The 17622-nt window shown below is 39.8% G+C and overlaps 1 protein-coding gene across 3 annotated transcripts; it reads right to left on the bottom strand.

Annotated features, from left to right (window-relative positions):
* Window positions 1–1044: 1044 nt before the first annotated feature.
* Window positions 1045–16022, bottom strand: cd82a (CD82 molecule a). Of its 3 annotated transcripts, XM_056756705.1 has the most exons (9): window positions 15866–16022; window positions 11779–11851; window positions 8701–8773; window positions 5241–5365; window positions 4840–4914; window positions 3653–3751; window positions 2566–2739; window positions 2390–2473; window positions 1045–2284 (listed from the first exon to the last, which is right to left on the bottom strand). In XM_056756705.1, exons 2-9 carry the CDS (start codon window positions 11839–11841, stop codon window positions 2207–2209), a joined length of 771 nt encoding a protein of 256 aa, XP_056612683.1. In that variant the 5' UTR covers window positions 11842–11851; window positions 15866–16022; the 3' UTR covers window positions 1045–2206. The 3 variants fall into 3 exon arrangements, 2 of the variants coding, with proteins under 2 accessions (XP_056612683.1, XP_056612675.1); XM_056756697.1 differs by lacking the exons at window positions 11779–11851; window positions 15866–16022 and adding an exon at window positions 9799–10041; XR_008907487.1 differs by lacking the exons at window positions 1045–2284; window positions 2390–2473; window positions 2566–2739; ... (4 more) ...; window positions 11779–11851; window positions 15866–16022 and adding exons at window positions 8795–9572; window positions 9799–11772.
* Between the last annotated feature and the right edge of the window lie 1600 nt (window positions 16023–17622).

Consider the following 17622-nt stretch of genomic DNA (forward strand, 5'->3'; position numbering starts at 1 on the left):
CAAGTATAATTCTTTTTGATAAGGGAGTACATTATAAGAGTGTTTTTCCAGACTGCTTTCTGACAGCTCTGCTCCAATGTCATGCAAATTATAAATACAGAAGTTGCTCTGCAGTCTAAAATAGAAATTTAGGATGTAAAGGAGGGTGACTTCTTTGAGGTTTATTATTATAGAATAATGGAGACCAGTAATGCAGTTGATCACTGCTTAGTTAAAAAGCCCGGCCATCAATATTACAAACTCTTACTGTATAATAATGTTAAAACCAGGCACAGAATACAGTTAACACTTTGTCACGTGAGTCATTTTTTCAGTGCAAAAAATTGCAGTATATCTGGATTTAAATGCACTTTCAGCATAGTGAAAATAGAGAAGGCTTAACGGCACAACCTGCAATGCTGGCCAAGGAAATTGAAAGAAAAGTTGAGCATGAACAGTCATGGCATAGAGAAGACGTTGGGAAATCCCAGTCTTGTAAAAACAGGATGGAGCTCGGTGGGCAGTCGGATGTAAAGAGGGCGAGCAGGTGGCCACTATTGTTGAGGAAGAAGGGGTGGGTTCTGTCATTTAACACTTCCCAGAAACGCACAAGAGTAATACAGACCTGATTCCTGGAGGAAGACCACCATCCGGCATTAAGAGTTAATAGGAAACAGTGAAATATGTGTTCGTTAGTGGATATATACAGAATTAGAGTGTTTTGGTGATACGGTTATTTGCTAGTTATGAAAATCGACATATGGGGCTCTATCATATACTTGGCACAATGCTGCAAGTGTTTTTTGCTAGTTTCAGCTCGCCACGTTGTTTAAGTAACAAATGCATTTGCGCCCATTTGTGCACCCATGGGCGTCCTGGTCTGAAAACGAGGTGTATTCAGGCGCATTGTTTGCACGTTGCTATTTTGAGGCAACTGAAATATTTTTCGCCTTCTTAGACACCACCTTCTTCCCAGCTCATATTACCAAAAGACGTGCTATTGCCACCTAGTGGAAATCTGGCAAACGTACATGTCAGATTCACAAAACATCACTATGCACAAAGTAGGATGGGTGAGTTTTTTTTATTGTAACGTTCATCTTAAAAAAGGTACATGTGATTTCAATATTAATATCCTTCAATTATTTGGTATGGGAGTGTATTTTCTGTTTCAAAGATAAACATTTTTATTGTTTCGTTGGAACAGGAAAATTAGAGTGTATCTATCATTAGGAATTCAACATTTTACATATACAAATTTTCAGACAAAAAAAATGCTGTTAGCATTTTTCTACCAAATACTTGCTGTACAACAAGTATACAGTTAAGGAAATAATGGCGTCACTTAAAGCTGTATAATAAGGTTCAACAAAAAAATCTGAAGTCAATTTTAGGGGTTACGCTAATCTTCATTTTGTTCACATCATCAAGGAACAGCTTCATATTGTACCTTCTTAAAAATATCCTTAAATTAAGGATGTTAAAAAACATAAAATTATCCTCTGTACAAAAAGTGAAATTTTAAACGTCTTCAAATCATAAAACCAGAAGTGTAAAATAAGCTAATATTTACACACTAATAAAAAAACAAGCAAAAGCCTTACCCCAAAGACCACAATGATGTACAAACATAAATGACAGAATTATCCAATAGAAAGCTTTCTTTTTTTAATGTGACTCATTTAAGGACAGTGTGGCAATCCTGTAAGTCTTTGTTCATCATAGAATGAACACAGGCTAAATATCTAACAAAAAGTCCCTTGATTAAACAAAAGCAGGCCTTTGTAGTATTTCTGTTTTCAATAAAGCATAAACCAAAGTTAAATAGGCTGTTAGCTCAAAGTTTGGCTGCTATAATGAAGGAACATCAAAGCAAATGTGTGTTAAAACTGTTGTTGTATAAATAGACTACTGAGGAACATCAGGTCACAAGCTTTCATTAATTGATGTGGGCGGCTTTTATGTCCTACCCTTTAGGTCACATAATAGGACTATTCAAGTTGTACTGAAAAGACTCGATTAGATATATCACAGAGGATTTACATATTGTTAAAAATGAAGAGTGAGCTCTTGCGGTTCAAAAACACAAACCTAAAACCTTAATCCTTAATCGCAAGTTTGTCTTTAGAAACATTGTGTGTAATGAAGAAAAAGAGAAAGAGCTATTTTTCCATGTAAATAAGGGAGGACAGAATACGTCCATGTGTGTGTGTGCGTCCATGTGTCTTCAGTACTTTGGCACTTTGGTGTATTCCTCTTGGTGTACACTTTTGCACAGGCCCATGGAGAGAATCATACCGAGGAGCTGTGGGCAACATATGAATTGGTCAAATCAACATATAAATGTTACAATAGTACATTGACATTGTGTTTCAGTGAACACTACTGAGCCAGAATAGATAAAACATACCTCAATAACAGCCACACCAAGGCAGATTCCAAGAATGACTCCATAATTTGTGAAGAGCCAGCTCTCCACGTTATCCAGGCAGCCCTGTTAAAGACACATCATTTTGTTATAAGGTCACCCAACTGAATTGCAAATCTGAGCAAAACTTATTGTTGTTAAGTGTTGCTTTTCAGTACCATCCCATAGATGGGCAAGTCTTTAGATGTGGCCTCGCAGAGGCCCCTATCTGGAACATTAGTAGAAGAGGAGGAAGTATTGTGGCAGGAGCAAGGGTACAAAGGCTCTGAATTGTTCTTTATAACCGGGTTTAATGTCCAATCCTCAGGCCCAGCCCAGCCACAACACTGCATCTAAGGACACAGGGAAAAAACAATAGTATAAAGAGTCACATAGATTTAGCTTGACTATAAACCAAAATGACATAAGTCACACATTAAATATAAAGGTTTTTGGCTTTTAGTGTGAATATAGTTAGCTTTAAGGATATTTAACTTTGGATAACTACTGTGATCCAAAACACTGATGAAATTTCTATTTAGAAGATCTAAGTTATCAAAACTTCAACGATTCTTATGAAATCATTCTGCACTTCAGCTTATCATCAAACCAGAACAATCAAAGGCGGCCTAGATCTAATGAATCTAGCATGTGTACACGCTATTGACCATTTTAAAAGGGCAGGAGCCACTCAATGTGTCCCACCTGAATTTCATGATGTTTCAGAGAAAATTCCCTTAATGCCTCGAACAAAGCTGCAGATTTCAAGGCACTTCAGTAAGTCTTTATAGTCTCTAACCCACAATTATTTGTGAATAATGCATATAGACACTGTCATTTCTCATGAAACCATTTTGAACATGGCTTGTTAAATATGGGCAAGTGTGGGGCAAAAGACCTCAGTCAGGGAACATTTTCACATTCAAGGAGATCCTAACAGTAACAGGAAACATGTCCCAAAAGTGCCTCACAACTTTCCTAGATTCTTCCGCATATCTTCTTTTGTGTTCAACAGATCAAATAAATTATAAAGTAATATTTTCTACTATGGTAGTCAATGGGGTCCGAGAACTGTTTGGTTATAAGCATTCTCCCAAATATCTTTCTGTGTGCTCATCAGAACAAAGAAATGTATACAGTTTTGGAACAACGCGATTGTGAGTGTCGATGCGATAATGTTTTTTGGGTGAACTATCCCTTTAATACACTCGAGCGTGAGATAATGTTGAGCGACATCATACGGTATTTAGCCCATTTTCTACTCACAGTTCTCTGGATGTAGTCCCAGGCCAGCTCCGCTGTTTTGTTCTGTCCAGTGTAGTTAGCCATGATTTTGGACACAATATCAGTTGTCTCCTTCCTCAACTGAAACCAGAGTTAAAAGGGTAAGTGGATTATTATTTTAGCCCAAGGTGTTCGACCTCCGATTCACTTTGAATGGTCACTAATGCCCGGTTTCACAGAAAAGGCTTAAGAGTAGTCCCAGAGTGAAATAAAAGTTTGAGCTGTTTGAACTAAACTTGAAAATAAACTTAAAATATGTCATTCCCATTTTTCTGTCTCAAGATGCAAACCAATAATATTTTTATCTAAGGCATTTAAAAAAAAGCGACTTCACTATCCTAATTTAACTAAGGCATAGTCCTTGCTTAAGATAAGCCATGTCTGTGAAACTGTGAAATAAACTTGCAGTTTATAGCTTGTGGTTTTATCCGAAATCTATCTGCCCCAAAATCTCAATATTTATGACCAATGTATCCTACTCAGATGCTTCCTATCATGTCCTTAGAGACACTTGCTGACATCTGACCCAGGTTGAGTTTGTCTGTGTGTGTGTGTGTGTGTGTGTCCGTGTATAGCCGCTTATTCTACATTCTGAGGACAAATCTGTACCCAAAACTGAGCATAACCTCTCTTTCGAGACATCAACATTTGTGAAAATTGTAAATGGGAAAAAAGTTATTTTGAGGTTAGGATGTAGATTACGGTAGGTTAATGATTTTGTATTTATAACTAGGTGATATACCTGTTTAGGTTATAATTAAGGTTAGGTAGGAGAAGGTGTTTGTGCGTTCAACTCTTTGTCCTTATCCTGTGTCAACTACGTGTAATGTGTTTCCTTCTCATGGGTCAATATGGTGAAGGTCTACCTCCAGTTACAAAAACAATCCCGCAAAGAAGCTTTTCCTAATATGTGCAATAGGAGGCAGTGTCTTTTTATTTTAAGACCTAATTCCCTTGACCTCTTTTTGTGCTGCTCTAGAAATTTAAACAAAACCTTCACAATGAAAATGGAACACATGGAGATTTAGCCCAAACCTTTTTATGACACAGAAGCCAGGTTTTTTTTTACAAGCAAAACACACGCAGCCTGTGAGAGACCTGCAACCTAAATGCTATGATGCCAAGCTGGCTGTCACATTCGGGTGTTAAGCATTGGGGCGATCACTCACCACATCACGCTGGAAGTAGATGAGAACGGCAGCAGCCACTTGAGCGAGGAGAATGAGTAACAGACAGGTGAAGTACTGTAAAGGAGAAAAAAAACAGAATTGAGGGCTCATGTATACACCCAGCACACATGTCAGCCTCACATGTATTTCACAGTCGGCACATATGTGCAACAGGAAGGCAACAGCTGGTTCAATCCAGTCTACTCAGGTCAAGTGACAAGAAACCACACAGCACGGTTAAAATTTCCATATGACACTCATGCTAACACGGAGGGCAGAGGTTCCTCTTTGGATTTGCATGGAAATATGCTATTTGAAAAATAAACAGGAACCTATTTAGAATTTTTTAGAAAGAGTTAAAACCATGTTTGAGCTTGTGCATTTATGTGTGCGTGACTTACAAATCCAAGCAAACAGCGAATCTCATAGATGGTCCCTAGACAGCCCAGAAATCCCAGAATCATGGAGAATGATCCCACACCAATCAGAATATAAGAGGTCACCTTTAAGCCAATGAATGCGTCCTCTGTAAATAAATAAAAACAAGTTTCACTTCCATATTTAAAACACTTACTACTCCATAATTCAAAAAACATCAATTATACGTTCCTGTTTAAAATCAACACATGATAGATTTCATTTAAATCACCGGTTTTACATTAACGGTGTCCACTGTGATTTTCCTAAAGCTATACACTTTTGCTATTCAGATTACATTGGTTTGGCACGTTCTCAGTGAAATGCTCAACAGGATTATCGTCTGTCTATACTTGAATAGGAATTGTGTAATATTTTGATTTATTTGGCAGCATTCCCTTGCAATCTTCACTAAAGTTGTGTCTCTCTGTGTCTTTACTCCAGAAGTGATTCAACTTCCTGCTTCATTCAGACTTGTGCCGTCAGAGTGAGAATCCTTAGAATACCTCAATTGCTTCCCGGCAAAACAACATTAGCACAGACAGCCTAGCAAACAATAACGTAGTGTGGAACGGAGCCCTGTGGGGCCGTCTGTGTGATTGTGTGACTGTGGGTGCTGAGGATACAATGGGCCGTCATGTGACCTGATGTAATCATGGTTACGAAACCAAGCTCTTATCATCAGAGTTGGAACGGTCATGTCTGATGATGCCCGCGATGACCCCCTCAGCCCCGATGATTACAGCTTGAGTGATAGCACAAGTAACACAATGACTTCATCTTTACACAGCTCACAAAATGTGCTCTAAAGGCCGGTTCACACCAAGAGTGATTACCATGACGATAGTATATTAGTGTCCACACCAACGGATGATATCATTGTTTATTCTAGGCTCGTGTGTGATTTAAGATTTTAAATGTGGGAGCCCTTTATATTAGAAAAGATTTTAATTGTCAATCAAAGTTTCGTTGTTCATCAGCTGGAAAAAATCACTCTGAACGTAATCCCAATGACATAATTCCTTTGTATCTTTTTCACTATACATCTGCTGTAGACCATTGTCTTACATTTAGAATGACCTTTAAAGTGTCATCTTTATAGTTATAGTTAAAATATAATCATGTGTAAGCTTGCCTTGAAGGGATAGGGCACTCAAAAAATTAAATTCTGTCATCATTAATCGCCCTCTTGTCATTACAAACATGCACTTCTCTCTTTTACAGAATAGAAAAGAAGACATTTTAGAGAATGTTTGTAACCGAAGAACAGCACTACCCATTGACTTCTTTTATATGGACACAAAACCAATGCAAGTCAATGGGTAACGCCATGGTTCGGTTACCAACATTCTTCAAAATATCTTCTTTTGTGTGAGTAAATGATGACAGATTTTTTATTTTTGGGTAAATTATCCCTAAGCATTAGATTAAGCAGTCAAACTGAAATGTAGATATTAATGATTAAGAGGGAGCTGCACAATAAGCAGTCTGTGGTTGGAAATTGAAAGGTTATTGATGTTAGATCACCTTTAATCACGGTTAAGCTTCTACAAATGGTATTTAATGGAACAATGCAGAAATATTTGATTTGGAATTATTTCAGCCAATGGTGTTTATAGTAAGGAAATTCAGAGACACAGCATTTAACATCATGAGTCAGAAACATGGCATTCAGCTGTCATGAAATGGCTTAACTATAAGTAAACAGCTGTAATTGGATTTTTTAAAATTGAGCTGGAGTCTTGAGTTGGAAATAGTGAGGCAAGGCCGCTTTTGTGCCATGTGGTAAATATTATCAAAATTCTCTGTCGCCATAACAATTCCTAAAACAATAGGCAAATATAGAACAAGACGTTTTTTCTCACTTTAGCAAATTCCTTTGTCGCTGTAACTGCTGTGCTCACCAGAAACCAAGTTCAAAGCTTTTGGCTGATGAGAAAAATCAACTCAATGATCCTGTTTCACTCATGCTGTCCAATGCAAGCCCCCAAAATTGGAAAAACATCCATAGTTTTCCATAAGTACAAGAACACAGCATTTACGTCTGCATATTATTTTTCACTTTTCTGCCTTTAGTACTGTAAATCTCATTTCACCCCATGTTGCTGAAGTGTCTAATGCTGGTGTCTAACGGAAACAGGAAACAATTTGGAGATCACTAAGCCAGTGAAGGCCACTGATATCTGGATTAGAAAAACAATGATGTTCAGCAACTTTTTTATAATGGAGAAAAGTCCTCCACACTGAACGCATGGCTGCAGTCCAAGCAAAGAGCCAACAGCCAGTGTTCGCTGCAGGAATGTGCCAGTCGTATGAAATATGACGTGGAAAGGAGGAATACGAGACAGATTCACTGCTGTTGGTATCATGCTAGGCTTTCCTAAATCAAAGTTTTGCTGTGTGCAATCCGTCAAACGCACGCGGTTCTTTGGTAACACAAACTTTTAATGGCACAGCTGCTCCAACAGGGGGTTATGTCTCGGGTCATGCGGGCCATAGTTTCCCAAGACAAACTTAAAATGCTGACAACTTTTCCAGAAAGGAAAGTTAGATGCTGTGACTGTTCTGTAACTGAGAGGACTGAAACTACCACAATGAAACCGAAAATCAGATAAAGAGAAATGCTGTTCCTCTCTCTATATAAAGATATATCACCAGTGCTTTCAAATGACTAACGCGAATAGAGGTCTGATCCGAGCAGTGACGTGACGCATGCTAATGCGGGAGCTGCTAAAAGAGCCCTGTGTGGCTGCGAGCGAGCACCTGCAGACTGCCTCAGACGTCCTATGTCACACACAGACCCTGCCTGTCTCGTAATCAGAGGGCTGCCGCACGTCTCAGACATTCAATAGATGATGATACCAGGCCAGCTGTGAGCCTGTAGCTCCAGCCCGCTTGGCAGCATATGTGAAACACAGACCCAGTGACCCAGAGCCGGCTGCAATGGCCTCTGGGATGGAAAACAGATCATAAGCAGTTGTGCATGTGTGCGCCTGTGGGGGAGGGGTGATGACAAATACAGAGTCCATCCTGGACCGTCCATCCCAGAGCCTGAATCACGCGGTTTAAGACGAGACTAACGGTGCTCATCAAACAAAAGCAAACCAGAGACAGATGCCGCTGTAAAAGTGGGTCTGACTCACTGGCGCACAGGCCCGGGAGGTTCAATTCAGAGGCAGAACAGGCTATAAGAAAGGTTCACTAATGAGAACATAAAAACTCTTCTCTTACTTTGGATTTTACTACAGCCAACTAACAGAAAAAAAACTCTCCGAGGAGGCCATAAATAGCCTTTTAGATTAATGCGTGTGCAATTTTAAACCACCCTAAAGAAAATATTTGGGTTATTGAAAGCATAATTTTACATTCAAGTCGTTGATGGTCTCATCTGTCACATTTTACTTCAGTTCCCCGCATTTGACAAAGACAGGTAAAGAGGCTTACGCAACACTGTGATGAAGCTCTGATTGTCTAGGAGGATCCACAGGCCAAATCCCACAATCGTAGATCCGAAGATCTGTGGAAAAAAAAACAGAGAGAGAGAGAAGAATCAATCATTCAGTACGGGACAAGAGGGGAAAACAGGGGCCTCACATTTCAATTTACAAGCTGCAACTTGTTCGCTCCAAATCTCTTGGACAGAGCTAAAGATGGAAAGATTGAGTATTAATGCCTTCCATGAAAAAAAGCGTATGTTTAAGGCAGGACGGCGGTGTGTATGTGTGAGCTTGTGTGCGATACAATAATCCTGGCCTTTAGGAAGCCCTGGACTGCTTTCTGATGGGGTTCCAGGTTCTCTCTCCTTTCCTCTCAGCTAACATCTGGGACTGATTGAGCCGTGCCTCTGCATGGCAGGAGGGAAGGGGGAGCTCAGCGGATGTAGCATGAGTTCTACATGGCCTTCACTAACCCAATTGAGCCCCCCATATACTCTTCTTATCTCACAGGGATGCACAGCTTACTGTACCAGCCAATACCGCTGTACTGTAATCCAACAAACTGCCATTGGCTCTTCCTACTTTTACTCTGTTTACACAATTTATGCCCAGCAACACAAGAAACACGCTCTCTCAATGTTGTTGTAATATGTTCAACTTGTGGAAGAGTAATAATTTAATGTTACATTGGGAGAGACCATTTAAAAACAAGGCGAAGTGTCTGGAAACCTTACATAATTCCATTCAATTCGATTCAATTTGTTAAGAATTCTATTAAATTCAGTTCAGATTTGTCAGTCGTCACTTACAGTTATACACATGATACAACTTGCAGTGTATGGTCAGCTATAGGTATGGTCAGCTTTTCTTAAACTGCGACTAATAAAATATAATAGAAAGAGTACTATTAAAATTATAATTATAATATTAAAATATGTACATGTTTAAAGATATTATAAATCTAAATAAAAATATTATTTAAATAATATTAGAAATGCATTGAAATTGATTTTTTGCAAATCCATTTAGTGAATCAACTGGTGCAAAAATAGACAGTTAAAAAAAATCTGGATAGAAAATGTGTGAAAGGGATGAAAAATGTTACCAATAAAATGAATGTTTCTGCTCTTTCTGTAATTTGTGAGCTTGAGCACACAGGCCTGAAACAAAAAGAATAAACTTGGATCAGCAGTTTTAATTTGTCTCCATGGAACAAGCCCAAGGATGACAAGAGAGAGTGTTTCTCTAAAAGTCTAAGAGTATTAAATCGAAAAGTGTAAACTGTCAGTGAAACGAATAGCAAACACTTCATCTGGATGGTATTGAAGAGCATATTTTTGAAGAGACTGTTATAAAATAGGTACAGCTGAAACACATGTGGCTTTGCCTGGAAGACATTAAACATCATTGACTTATTTATGGAAAGGCTTGGATAACACAGATTCAGAATATCATTTTCTCTATTACATGTTATGAAAACTAGGACATGGGTTATAAATTGCTGAAGACACGGTATAAATTATAAAAAGAAAAAGGAACAAGAAACAAGGCTGGCGTATAATTGCGCTGTTCTGAGAATATGCAAGAAACCTGTGGAGAAAAGTTCATACTTTCTACATTGCTAATGCTCGGCTGTTAAAACAGTTGTTCTCAAACATCCATCCATCCATCTTCTTCCGCTTCATCCTGGGCCGGGTCGCGGGGGCAGCAGGGATGCCCAGACTTCCCTCTCCCTAGACACTTCCTCCAGCTCTTCCGGGGGGACACCGAGGCGTTCCCAGGCCAGCTGGGAGACAAAGTCCCTACAGCGTGTCCTAGGTCTTCCCCGGGGTCTCCTCCCGGTGGGACATGCCCGGAACACCTTCCCAGGAAGGCATCCAGGGGGCATCCGGAAAAGATGCCCGAGCCACCTCAGCTGACCTCTTTTGATGTGGAGGAGCAGCGGCTATACTCTGAGCTCCTCCCTAGTGATGGAGCTTCTCACCCTATCTCTAAGGGATCGCCCAGCCACCCTGCGGAGAAAGCTCATTTCGGCCGCCTGTATCCGGGATCTTGTCCTTTCGGTCATGACCCACAGCTCATGACCATAGGTGAGAGTAGGAACGTAGATTGACCGGAAAATCGAGAGCTTCGCCTTGCAGCTCAGCTCCTTCTTCACCACGACAGACCGGTACAGCGACCGTATTACTGCAGAAGCTGCCCCGATCCGTATGTCAATCTCCCATTCCATCCTTCATTCACTCGTGAACAAGACCCCCAGATACTTGAACTCCTCCACTTGAGGCAGGAACTCTCCACCCACCTGAAGTGGGCAAGCCACCATTTTCCGACTGAGAATCATGGCCTCGGATTTGGAGGTGCTGATTCTCATCCCAGCCACTTCACACTCGGCTGCAAACCATCCCAGTGCATGCTGAAGATCCTGGTCTGATGGGGCCAGCACGACAACATTATCCGCAAAGAGCAGAGATGAAATCGTGTGGTCCCCAAACCCGACACCCTCCGGCCCCTGGCTGCGCCTAGAAATTCTGTCCATAAAAATTATGAACAGAACCGGCGACAAAGGGCAGCCCTGCCCGAGTCCAACATGCACCTGGAACAAGTCTGACTTACTGCCGGCAATGCGAAGCAAGCTCCTGCTCTGGTCGTACAGGGACCGGATAGCCCTTAGCACAGGGTCCCGAATCCCATACGCCCAGAGCACCCTCCACAAGATGCCGCGAGGGACACAGTAGAATGCCTTCTCCAAATCCACAAAACACATGTGCAAACTCCCATGAACCCTCCAGCACCATGGAGAGGGTATAGAGCTGGTCCAGTGACCGGGATAAAAACCACACTGTTCCTCCTGAATCCGAGGTTCTACCATCGGCCGGATTCTCCTCTTCAGTACCCTGGCATAGACATTCGCGGGGAGGCTGAGAAGTGTGATCCCTGATAGTTGGAGCACACCCTCCGGTCCGGTTCTCAAACACTTACACATTAATCTAATGACAACACAGAGTTCATGTAAAAAGAATCAACAAAAAATATTTTACTTAATGAACCATTACTTAGTCTTTTAAAGCGAAAGAATGAGACTTACAAAAAAGATTATGTTGAAGAGAAAGAGGAAGTACTTGGTAGAAGTGATGCATCCTTTGCCCATTTTTCTGACCCTGTAGAAACCCAAAACAGAGAAATAACATGAATTTTAACATAATCTTATATCAGATCTATGGACAGAATACAGATTAGAAGAAATCAGCGAGATAACAATGATTGAATCAGCGAGACACATTAATGGAATGCACAGGATCAATAATATAAGTCAAATTTATTTTCCTTAAATGTTTTATCAAAAGACAAATGAATATAGCAATTTACATGGTTACCATCATACACACAAACCTATATTTCTGATACATACTAAAGTATGCCCTGCCTTCAAACACACCATGCACCATTTCATCAGATAGGTCTATGCAGTCAACCGCACTAAATTCCAAATAACAGGTCAATACTCTCATCTGCACTGTGTCTGGCTGTCGCCATACTTTTACACCATGACCCACATTCTAGTCACCATTAATAGGTTAGAAGCTTCCTCAAATTCTAGGGCTGTCAGTGAGCTGCATGGCACACTTTGGCTGGTTAAATCCCCTCAGATAGGCAGAAAGAATTATGAGTGATGATAAGCATACAGAACATACGGCAGATTTGTTCAGGTACACTATTGCTGAAGCCAATTCTGTACAAACTTAGAGTGCATTAAAAGCTTTCTTACAGTGCAAATAGATAAATGTTATACAGAACTACTAGGTAAATCCCTGAACATCTAACTTTATGCATAGGGATGTAGACCACATTAGCAGCACATAACTTTATGGGCAAGAAGATATAAGAAGGGTTTGAGATTTTTTTGGGAATTGACGATCTATTGAGAAAAATGCAATATAATATACATAACTATGTTTTGAGAGGTGAATAAAGACCTTACATAATGACGTGTAATGTTTTTATTACATTAGAATGAACTACTTTTATCTACATACACCGCGAGTCCCCTTGCATGGAATTCTCCATGTTGTTTCTATAGTAGCCCTAAACGGACAAACTGATCTACAGAGCGTGTTTCACAAATATGTTATCTCCTTCGGCAAAGAAACTGAAACGTGCCGCCATGTTTGTTCTGTGTCAGCCACCGTAGTGCTTTAAAAGGGAGGGGGAGTGAACCGTTGGTTGCAATTCTGCAAAAATTTCCTTTTAAAGAATCTCTTTTCACACACCTTATTGAACAACTTTATATCTATGATAATAAAGAACCATAATACCCCATAATAATGTCTGCCCGCCAAGTGTGCCATTACGTCAAACCCTTTTCCTTCTAAAAAGTTACATTTCCAGAAAAAAACATTTAATCAAACCTTTTAAGTCAGTTTGTGAGGAACTTACCTTAAGAGACAAAAGAAACTGACCCGACAAAATTTTTAAATGTGTTCAACTCACTACTTTTAATGTAGTTTTGGAGAGATAATTGTAGTGCTGCTGAGCAGAGGCCAACCAGGCCAATTAAAACCCACTCATATCCTTCTGCCATGAGAGATCGTAATTTTTTTTCAGGGACTTCATATGTCCCATGAGACAAAAGTCCATGGAATGAGATTACCTGCACTTCCTCCTCATTCTACACGGTCAAACAAGGACTCATTTATACCTCTCGCACAAACGCTGTGTGTTAAGAAACAACAAAAAGGGCCATAAACAAATTCAGCCTTGCTAAGAGTTGTGTGCTTCTAATCAGGGTCATCAGCAGCATTGAGCTGATGTACTTCATATGAAGGTCAGGGCTATTATGTCTACATAAAGAGGGTGCAGATGACACATGTGTAACTTATCCATCCACCACAGCGCTGATAAAAAGTATGTCACAATGCACTTACTAAAATTTTAATCAGAACGCTACCACTGGGGGAGAAAATGCATCTACAAGAGTTTATCAGTGGCATTCTGTTGCATTTTTATCTTATCTCTCTTAATCCTGAAAAAACACCTCAGAAGTGAATAATGCAATGCTTTTCAGTTTGACCTAGTGAGTTTAGCTTTTTTAGAGTACCTTAAAAGGACGGTTCACCCAAAAATGAATACCTTTTAGACCTGTATGGCTTTCTTACTTCTGCAGAACACAAAAGATATTTTTGAAGAATGTAGATGGCAGAATAACAGCTATCAGGTACCCATTCGCTTCTATTGTATGATCACAAAACTAATGCAAGTCAATGGGTACCACAGTTGAACAATCTTCAAAATATCTTCTTTTGTGTATTGCAGAAGAAAGAAAGCCATACAGGTTTGAAATGAGTAAACAATTACACAATCTTCATATTTGGTTGAACTATCCCTTTAAACTAATCAGACGGATTCTCTACAGACAGGCGTGCTCAGCCAGCATTCAGCGCATCAACCCCGTGTAAACAGAGGTTGTAGTTCATACCCCGTTCTACGACCACCCTCCCCCACGCTCACAGAGACAGGGCCAACTTTGATTTCCCACCATGACAATATCACCTTTCAGCCACGCTTTTCAAGTCCAACAAAGGGTGAAACTTCACACACTCAGGAGCTCACTTCAGCCATCAAGTTACCACACCAAACACCCTAAGAGACAGGAACCTTAAAATCCAAGTGAGCTTAAAAGTGCACAACTGATACAGAACCAATCCTTGAACAGAAATAAATGAGCATGAAGCAGAACTATGATACTTCATCACCAATTCAACCACTAAAGCCTTCCAGTTTTAGTATTTGCACGATAACTTTATATAAACCGTTGCATGACAAACGAGCTGCTATGGCAACCATCGCGAAGCGAGCCAAGGGGTGCAGACTAGTGCCCTGCTTGAAAGAATAAACAGTCTCGCTATTCGCCGCTGTTCTTCCCAGCATGCAGAAAAAAGAAAAGTGAAACCCCAAATAAGGGGAAGCCCACAAGAGCCGATGGCCTTGTCTCTCCACGCTTACGTTAGCCAGAAACAAGGAGCACATTCATTAGTACAGTTAATCTCGCCACATGAACACAAAGGCCAACTTGATGCCACTAGTCATGTTAAAGTGGCCAGAACAAGAAGCTACTAAAATTGCCTGGAAAAAGTATTAAAAGTTGTCCAGTTTTAAGAGCTCTGCGTAGAAGATTCATGAGCTCGGTTTTAAAGCAATGACCTTTTTTAAACAGGGAGAGCCAGGTGTGACTGTTTGTGATATAGTCTCTTAATGGAATGCAGGCAAACTGGATGTGTTTGCCATCTGCCTTTTGTTAAAAAAGAGAAAATGAAAAGAAAGGGGAAACAATCTAAGCTCATCAAAGCTTTGTTAAAGTGCTGACAAATAAACTTTCAAGTTCGATGATGATGATCGTATCTTCATCATCGGCAGTATTTAAAACCGATAAGTAGTTGATATGCAATTTCCCAAATTAGAAAACTCATAAAACAAACTACTTTTTTGAAAAAGACCTACATCCAAAGAGGACTGACACCCCTCTAAAACGTGCCAAATCACATAGTTGGAAACCGACCTGACCTACATAGGACAGTCTCATATTACGGTTCATAAGCAGTGAATTAAACCGAACTCAAAGAAAGGTCCTTTAAAACTTATTAAAGGCAACAACAATAGTTTTCATTTGTGTAGGATAGACAAATAGTTGCTCATGTCACTCAACTCCACGAGTAAACAATTTCACGGTTGATAACATGTCGCACATTATAAACATTATAAACGGATTACACTCCTCCTCTGCAGGATTAAATTGTTATAAATGAAAGTGAAATCATGAAGTTGTGAAGAACAGCCATATTCTTTGCCATTGTGGCAACGTTGACTTTATTTCTCAAAGGAACAGAAATCCTTAACCTCAAGAGAGAAAAATGATAGACAGCTGAAAGATATAAAAGTTCAACAGTCGATCTCTGTTACTGTAACGTGCGCCACATCAGTGCAATAAACACATAGGTCAGGTTACTTGACGAAAAGTAACATTAAATCATCAGCTTTTAAAACGTTTTAAAGACACAAAATTACAATGTTCTGTTAGGGTTTTCAGCTCAAACTATCTAGGAGGCAGGAGGCACATATTCTGTATCAAACATAAATGCATTGAATGCATTAAAAGTCCTGTCAGAAAGCATACTCACGTTTAGTGTTTGGAAAGTACAATAGGTGTCTCCTGCGCGGCTCGTCCAGCGTTATTGAGTTTAATGCGAGTGAGCAGCTCTGAGCTGAAGGATAAATGTCTGCTCTTATTCTCCACCGTGTGGTTGTTATTGACACTAGCGGGAAGTACCAAATATCAGCCACATGAGTCAAACTCTAGATTTAGCTAAAGAGCAGGATCGAAAGCGAAAGATTTCACTCTGAATAATGACATCTGTTGGAAGTGGACGCCAACTTTTTTATGTTTAACCACCATTCATTGTTAAGCTCGCCATACTCTGCAACATAGAGCTGGAAAACATGTTATCTGCTTCATTAAAGGGATAGTTCAGCCATAAGGGATATTCTCTCATCATTTACCTAGTCTTACCCTCTTATCATATAAAACATGTATCGCTTTATTTCTTCTGCAGGACACAGAAGAAGATATATTGGTGAATGTTGGTAACCAAACAACAGCGGTATCCATTCACTTTTGTGTTATTGACAGAAAACCGCCGTTGTAGGGCATTCTTCAAAATATGTTTTTGAAAGATATGTGCTTTCATTTTTGGGTTAACTATCCCTTTAAGAGAGGCCAAATAAATACAGGCTTGTCTATAAAATAAGCTTTTTTGGTATCATGTGAGGACTTCATAAAAATATACAAAAAGATATGCAAAAATACATTTCTATTCTTCACTAGTTGAACTGTATGATGTCCATTTGCACGATTTCACTCATTTGAGGCACACTGCATGTCTTAACAAAAGTTCTGTGGCTTCATTCAAAAGTTTTTAGTACATTTGTCCATCCATCCATTTGTCCCTAATGGGGTAACGGGGAATATTAGAACCCATCCCAGCTTAGTAGTGGCTTTGTGGTTAGAGACTCAGACTTGTAATCCAAATGTTGCCTGTTTGAGCCTCAGTACCAACAGGGACTTTAGGTGGGGGGAGTAAATGATCAGTTCTCTCCTCCACCTTCAATATCATGGCTGTGGTGAGACCCTTAAACAAGGCAATGGTCCCCCCGGGTGCCGAAACAATGTGTGTTTGTTCTCAGTGTGTGTGTGTGTGCACTTGGATGGGTTAAATGACGGGATGCACAAATTCCATTATGGAACTCGGCCTCACATAACATTTTCACTTTCACTATTTCAGGCCAAATGAAGACACCCATGTGCCATTTCAATTGTAAGGCTTAGTTTCTTATAATGCATTACATTGTACACAACATTGTAAACTGATGACACATCGTCTCCGCATGATGAATTTATTATAAAATGAATGTGAATTCATCACGATGATTAAGAAAAACAGCTCTTTCTTTGGCCACTGTGAGAACTTTAATTTATAAAGGACCAAAGAAGATAAACACCCCATAGGCACTTGGTAATGCATTTGTAGGATGGAGGTTCTTTTGATTTCGGCCCATATTATCTGTGTTGTATACATTTCTCCTATAAAAAAAAGAGTTTTTAATTTAAAAGTGCTTCTGACAAACACCAACATCCTTGTTGGTCCTGGAACTAACCAATCAGATTTCAGGATAAGGTTAGCGGTTACTGTTAGGTCTTTAGGGTTTTGCTTCGGACCAGAGTGAGGACCTGGTATAGTCCATTCTTATCATTTGACAGAAATGTTGTTCTTGGACCTATACATTTACATTTATTAATTTAGCATGTGCTTTCCTCCAAAGCATCTTGTTGTTTACATGAAATGAAGATGATTTATTTTGCCAATTCTATGTGACTGCA

Source organism: Triplophysa dalaica, chromosome 1, assembly GCF_015846415.1.
Source record: "Triplophysa dalaica isolate WHDGS20190420 chromosome 1, ASM1584641v1, whole genome shotgun sequence".
Lineage (NCBI taxonomy): Eukaryota > Metazoa > Chordata > Actinopteri > Cypriniformes > Nemacheilidae > Triplophysa > Triplophysa dalaica.

Coding starts and splice junctions, on each gene's coding strand:
- cd82a (XM_056756697.1), bottom strand. CDS start 10,026: ATGCTCTTCAATACCATCCAGATGAAGTGTTTGCTATTCGTTTCACTG. Junction 4,915..5,240: donor TTCGCTGTTTGCTTGGATTT/GTAAGTCACGCA, acceptor TCTCCTTTACAG/TACTTCACCTGTCTGTTACT. Junction 2,474..2,565: donor ACTTGCCCATCTATGGGATG/GTACTGAAAAGC, acceptor TGTCTTTAACAG/GGCTGCCTGGATAACGTGGA.